Source organism: Prunus avium, chromosome 1 (genome assembly GCF_965620075.1).
Source record: "Prunus avium chromosome 1, drPruAviu1.hap1.1, whole genome shotgun sequence".
Classification (NCBI taxonomy): Eukaryota; Viridiplantae; Streptophyta; class Magnoliopsida; order Rosales; family Rosaceae; genus Prunus; species Prunus avium.
The window spans coordinates 1,393,779-1,399,850 of NC_142284.1; the positions used below are offsets into that span (position 1 = coordinate 1,393,779).

Sequence of the window (6,072 nt, forward strand, 5' to 3'; positions counted from 1 at the left end):
CTTCTCTGCTAATTTGGTTTTAGTGCTTATGTTGTTTCAGACTTTTAGCAGAAACATACAGAAGTGATGATAGGCTGATAGCAATCTCTCCGTTAGGAAAGAATCTCTAAATCATGACTTCTCGACATAAACTGGCAGGACTGTAAAATTTGGTTTACTTGTCAAGTCTATGAAGATTAAGTACACCACCTTTTTCAGTAAATAATCACCAAGGCCCAGATAGCTATCAGAAAACTTCCTTTATTCTGTGCTTCTGCTCTCACTTTAGGTAATAAAAATTCATGAATTCTTTTCCCCTGTTAATTAATTTTAATGTAAAACTAGAAAAATAATCCCACCCTCAAAATTTTTAATGATTTTTTTTTCTTTTTGGTTTTCTTGGGTGAGGGTTCAAATGCATGCGTTTGTTTTTGGTTATTTATTTGTCCACTTAGTAGAAAAATCATGGCAGTTTTCTTTTGTTGGCTGCACCTGTTCTAAGTGGTCCTTACTAGAAGGTAATCATGAGAATTTGGTGCATGCAAACTGGTAAAGACAAATGTGGAAATGCAACCCACAACAAAAGAAAGCAGTCTCTAAATCATGGTTGCTCATCCATATACCTGTCAAAACCTGTCAAAACTGACCCATGCTTTCCTAGTTTATTTACCAACCTCACAGTTAAAAAGGAAAAGCAGATGCAGAGTGTGGATGGGAGACTATCAAGAGCAGCTCCAACTTTTGCAGTAAAATCAATTGCCACAACAGGAAGATACAGGAGGCTTTAAACATATTTTCTATTTTTTCTTCTTTGACACTAGCCTCAACAGGCCTCCATCAAATCTTTTACTTCTTCTTTTGCATTTAATACAAAAAGGATGTAAGAAAATGATTATTTTGACCCTTTCACTTTCATTCACTCATCATATATATTTCTAATTCCTAAATACATAAAGAATCATGAATAAAAAAATCCTTCATCTTCCCACTTGGCTAGTTCTGGTTGGCTGAGATTATCCTGCAAGAGAAAAGTTTTTAATGGTAAGCTTATGGGCAAGTAATTATTACCATAAGCGTAGAAGTAACCACTTTTTAACAAAATTATAGTACCTAATAATTGTGCAGAAGACGAAATGCTTGAGTTGGCAGTGGGGTAGGTATCTGTTAATTGAGTGACCAAATAATGCAGTGTTCTGACTGCTGAAACTGTTTCTTACTGCTAATCAACTGTTGTTACTGTACAACTTGTTGTTGATGTATAGAGTTAAACTGACCAAAATTGCAAAATTAACACCTGATAAGAGAAAGTAAAGGGTCAAATTAGCCAAAGCAAAACCAAGATGTACAGCAAAACCAAGAAAAGTCAAAAAGAAAAAAAGACTAACCTTTTTCGATTTGTGGGCTAGGAGAAGTCTCCATCACCCTTCAAGATTAGTTCTTCAAAGTGATTCCCGCCTGCAACTGGGGACCAAATTGTAAATTAGGAACAAAAAGAAGCAAGAGATCTACTGCTCAAGAAAAAAAAAAAAGAGAAAAATTTTTAGACACTTTCAGGTTACTTAAAGAGGCATCATTCCTCTCCTTCAATGAGATTTTTTTAAGGCATATCTACAGGATGACAAATGTATGGATTGAAGGATCTGATTGAGCCGGACAGCGGTGGAGTTAAAAGGTTCCTATACCCCACAGACAACCAGAATGCTCAGGAGTGTGACAGATGAAACTTTCATGAAACAAGGGTCAAATGGGAGAAAGGGAATGGGGTGTTCGCTTGAATAATTTAGGATGCAAAACCAATTATAGTTTGCAGGAAAGAAAAAATTAACTTATTCAACATGTATTGGCAACCTAGTGGAACAACTAAACTATATAACTTTAAAATATAATATATATATCTGCAAGTGAAACACACACTCAGACAACCATATCATTTGTGTGCAGGCATCAGAGAGGGAGAGAGAAAGCATACTTGAATGCAGGACCGGTGTGGGTCATCATTGTTCTCTCATCCTTCAGAAAAAGTTTAGCTCAGTATATCCATGAGAATATGGAAGAAGCTCCTCCACTTCAATCCTGGAACTAGAATAACTCGTGCTTTTCTTCAACCGGCTCTGGCTTGACTCAACCTCAGCCCAAAATACCCCATAAACTGGTCTGTGATCTGAGAACCTAGATTCCCCACGGACATAAGATAATTGTTGGAGACCTTCACCATACCACAATATTCGATCACACCTTCACAGACAAAAGTAAACAAATTAGCACTGCAAGTTTTTGGTTATTGGCATGCCCATGCACAGGCTGCAGAACTTTCATCATTTTGCTCTAAGATCAATCCATTTTTCTTCACTTTACACCCCATTTTCCCTTCTATTTCAAGCATAATTCTCCATAATGTAGGAAAGAAAGTCTTACCAAGCAGGTGTTCGACGTTTCTCCTTTGGGTGCATATCATCCCCTGCGTATCTGTCTGAGTTAGTTGAATACTTGTAAGTTGGTGGAAAATAAATCTTCCCCTCATTCCAGCCAGCAAAGACACGACCACGTTTCTGCTCTAACCGTAACTGTCGAAAGAACCAATGTCAATTTATGATGAAACTTTTACTACTGCAGTAGTAAAGAACAAAGGCAAGGATTAAAAACAGAGAAATATATTGAGGGACTTGAAAACATGCCTGGTCATTCTCTAACAAGGCCCTCCAATTTTGCATCTCAACTAATGCTTTAGCAGAGCGGTAAGAGAGGGAAATTCGATAATTCAAATCCCCAAGCCATATAACTCGACTAGATAAGAAGTGAGAGAACATTATTAGTTTATTATAAGAAAATCATTGGGCAATGGTAATTATAAAATAGGCATATACACGCAGCTGAACACTATAATGTAATATGTAATCAATGGTTGATAAGCAAAAATCTTACTCATGCTCCAGGATTGTTTCTGGGGATTTCAGCGCGCGGGAGCCATTAACCCGTGGAAACCTGGTCTTCCGAAGGATTTCCATGACATCTGAATTCCTTCTTAGTTCATCACCCTCCTTCTGTCCCGATGTTAAATGAGTACAAACAAAGCAAAAGGTTGTATCGTGCAAAGACATGCTTACTGAGATGGATCCCTGTTAATCCAAACAGAAAATTTGCATTTGCTAAGTTGATTACAATTGAAAAAATGCAATGAAAAGAATCAAAACAACCATAATTAAGTCAATCAATACCTTATTCCCAAGATAACCCATCAATCCTCTTCCAACACATGATACTTTCATGTTTTGAACATAATCCCTCAGTTCACTCCTGACCCATACTGTAAGAAAGATGCCAACCATTTGCTTGCTTGCAACTAAGTTGTACCTTGAATGCCCTCCTGGCATTCTATATCCATTTTCATTGGATGCAGATCCACCATAGGACATTGGTGAGAATAAAACAGTACTTGGTGAATCACCTGGTCCATTATCATCATCAGACGAAGCCCACCTGGAATAGTCACTCGGCCTTGAGTAGTCACTTGGCCTTGAGTAGTCACTTGGCCTTGAATAGTCACTGGGCCTATGACCCCATCTGAAACTGGGATCATAGTCACTTGGCCTGTGACCAAAGATCACCCGATCACAAACACTGAACCTTCGATCAAGTCGAGGTTGTGAGATTGAAGGGTCATTCTCCGTTCTCCAGCTTTGGGTCGCCTGGAATGATCGGCGTTGAAAGAAAGAAGAGCTCTTCTGCCTACTTGATCCTTCAAAATCTGCATGTAGTTCTACAATTGGATGAGGGATGGGAGAAGGTGTATAGCACCCACTACCACCGCTGGTACCGGGAAGATTGTTTAAAGTCTTTCGAATGAGAGCCAGCCATTTCTTGGCAGGGCCATTGTCTTCTGCTCCCAGAACATTACCAGCATTTAGGGGAACTATCTCTTGAAATCTGAAAGAGAGAAGTATACATATATCTTTTAGCAACGGGTCAATAACAGAGTTTGTTCAGAAAGATGATAGCATATAAACAACCAAACCTTACCCAAGAACATAAATGTCTGCAGGAGGTGAGGCATGAAGCCACTCATCTAGTTTTAAATTACTTGGTGGAGATCTTCCAGCCACATTCCATGTAGCAACGAAAATGCTGCTCCAAATCAGAAGGAAGAAAACTCGTCAATAAATAATATATTAGATAAAGTACTTTATTAAGAACATTGTGAAAGAAGGTATAAGACATTTACCTATGGTTTTCTACATCTATGATTCGAGGATGGTCAAGATTCATTTTTCGTCGACGGACCTGCTCTGGGTTCTTGCTAAATTTCTCTGTCCAATAAAGTGAGAGAAAATAATATGAGGAAAAGAGACCAATAATGCCAAGTCTTGAGACATGAAAGGGAGGGGCTGATTCAAATAGTTTCTTTCAGATTATACCCAACCTGTCTTGCTTTTCTTAATTGTGCACGGTTCCCTCTCTGAGAAGCTAGTCCTGTATTCGACCTGATCACCTCCTGAAGAAGAAAATTATTGGCAATGCATTAATTTTGAGTTCAAAAAAGAAAACACAAGAGAGGTCAAAATAAGCACCAAAAGGGATTTACATGTTTCAAATTGGTTTCATATATAGCCAAACCAGATAGGACAATAAGAATAGCTATGAGAACGAAAATAAGTCGGAATTTAGAAGTTAGCATTTTACATTACTTCTAAAAAATAAGTCAATTTTAGAAGCTATAGCAGCATTTACCAATTACTTTTCTTTTTATAGTTTCTCTCAGTTTTCTGTAGTGAGCTTAAGATTATGTCACCCAGAACCCCAATAATGATTTAATAATAGCAAGAACCAATCATGTACCGCATGGGTAAAGAAAACAAAGCAAAGATTTCGACCTCCAGAAACAACATCATCTGCCTGAAAGTCCTCAGTTTTGCTCTTGATATTGAACCACTTTCTGACCATTTTCTTTGACCATGAGAGCTTCACCAAACAACGGATAGAAGAATCAGCAAACCATTTCCAGAAATCAAAACAAAACAAAAGAATAATAAACAAATTCAGAAATTTTTCATTAAAATAAATACTTTTTCCAGCAGAAGAAAGTAAAAAACCTTGCTTTTCTTGGAATTCTCATCTCTCATTGTTTCACTATTACTTCATACAGCTCTGCAGTATTATTCTCTGCAATTCTTGGGCTTCTGGTTTTTTAACCAGTATCAGCCAAAGATACTCTCCCCTTCCCCAATTTCTGGGTTTTCACTCTGAGGAGCTCTAGACTATGAACAAGTTCAGTTCATTGTGTTTTCCCAATAGCTCCTTAAACTTTCAGAAACAATTAAAAAAAAAAGCTCCAAATATTGAAAGGAGAGCAAACAACAAATGGGTTTTCTTGTTTTGGTCTTGTTGTGCTATGTATACACACACACTCTCTCTATGGTTAAGTGTTGAGGCTCAGAGAAGCAAAAGAAGCGCAGAAGAATATGAAAGCACAACGACTGGAATGAGAAAGAGAGAGAAAGAGAGACAACGCTTTAATGCGTGGAAGTGAGATGAGATTCTGAAGTAGAACAAGACAATGCGGCAGACATGAAGAGAGAGAGAGAGAAGCAAAGCTTTCTCTTTCTCTCTCTTTGAACCAAAGGGCCTCGTTCTTAGTAACAACAGCAAAGTATCGAATTTGAACAGTATAAAGTGCCCAGAGACAGAGAGAGAGAGAAAGACAGAGTCTTTGTGGGCTTTTCTTTTTAATTTCTATTTATTTTTTTAATTTGAAAAATATTTTACCCCAAAGCTCAAGGCAGGCCCAACATGATGGGGCAACGGGCATGTCGTTTAGCTTTAGCTTCTGAACAGAAACGAGCCGGTCAGCAGAACAAAGGCTGCCCACGGTCAGCAAAGTGAAGGGCAGGTTTGAGAACCAGACATATACCCTCCTCCCCTATAGCTGTATCCTTCTACCCCATTTTGGTCTACCCATCAAAGTAAAAAGCAGTTAAAGAAGGAAAAAGATAAAGGGAATGTATCTGCTCTTGTTCAAGTACTAATACTATATTTGTTTTCTGCTGCTCTTTTTTATTTTATTATTTTCTTCTTTTTGCTGGCAAAGAATGTTTGGGG

At 37.9% G+C, this 6,072-nt stretch overlaps 1 protein-coding gene across 1 annotated transcript; it reads right to left on the reverse strand.

Annotated features, from left to right (window-relative positions):
• Positions 1-687: 687 nt before the first annotated feature.
• On the reverse strand, positions 688-5,625 carry CVL1 (CVP2 like 1). Its single transcript, XM_021972509.2, has 13 exons — positions 5,067-5,625; positions 4,848-4,935; positions 4,397-4,468; positions 4,199-4,283; positions 3,997-4,101; positions 3,195-3,903; positions 2,902-3,095; positions 2,655-2,763; positions 2,395-2,543; positions 1,949-2,214; positions 1,365-1,440; positions 1,090-1,273; positions 688-997 (listed from the first exon to the last, which is right to left on the reverse strand). The coding sequence occupies exons 1-10, from the start codon at positions 5,094-5,096 to the stop codon at positions 1,992-1,994; spliced, it is 1,764 nt and encodes a 587-aa protein (XP_021828201.1). The 5' UTR covers positions 5,097-5,625; the 3' UTR covers positions 688-997; positions 1,090-1,273; positions 1,365-1,440; positions 1,949-1,991.
• Positions 5,626-6,072: the final 447 nt, after the last annotated feature.

Excerpts from the sequence above, each read along its gene's own strand:
- CVL1 (XM_021972509.2), bottom strand. The coding sequence starts at position 5,096 with ATGAGAGATGAGAATTCCAAGAAAAGCAAG. Across the intron at positions 4,936-5,066 it reads AGAATTCCAAGAAAAGCAAG|CTCTCATGGTCAAAGAAAAT; the intron begins GTTTTTTACTTT and ends TGTTTGGTGAAG. Across the intron at positions 4,284-4,396 it reads AATTAAGAAAAGCAAGACAG|AGAAATTTAGCAAGAACCCA; the intron begins GTTGGGTATAAT and ends TTTATTGGACAG.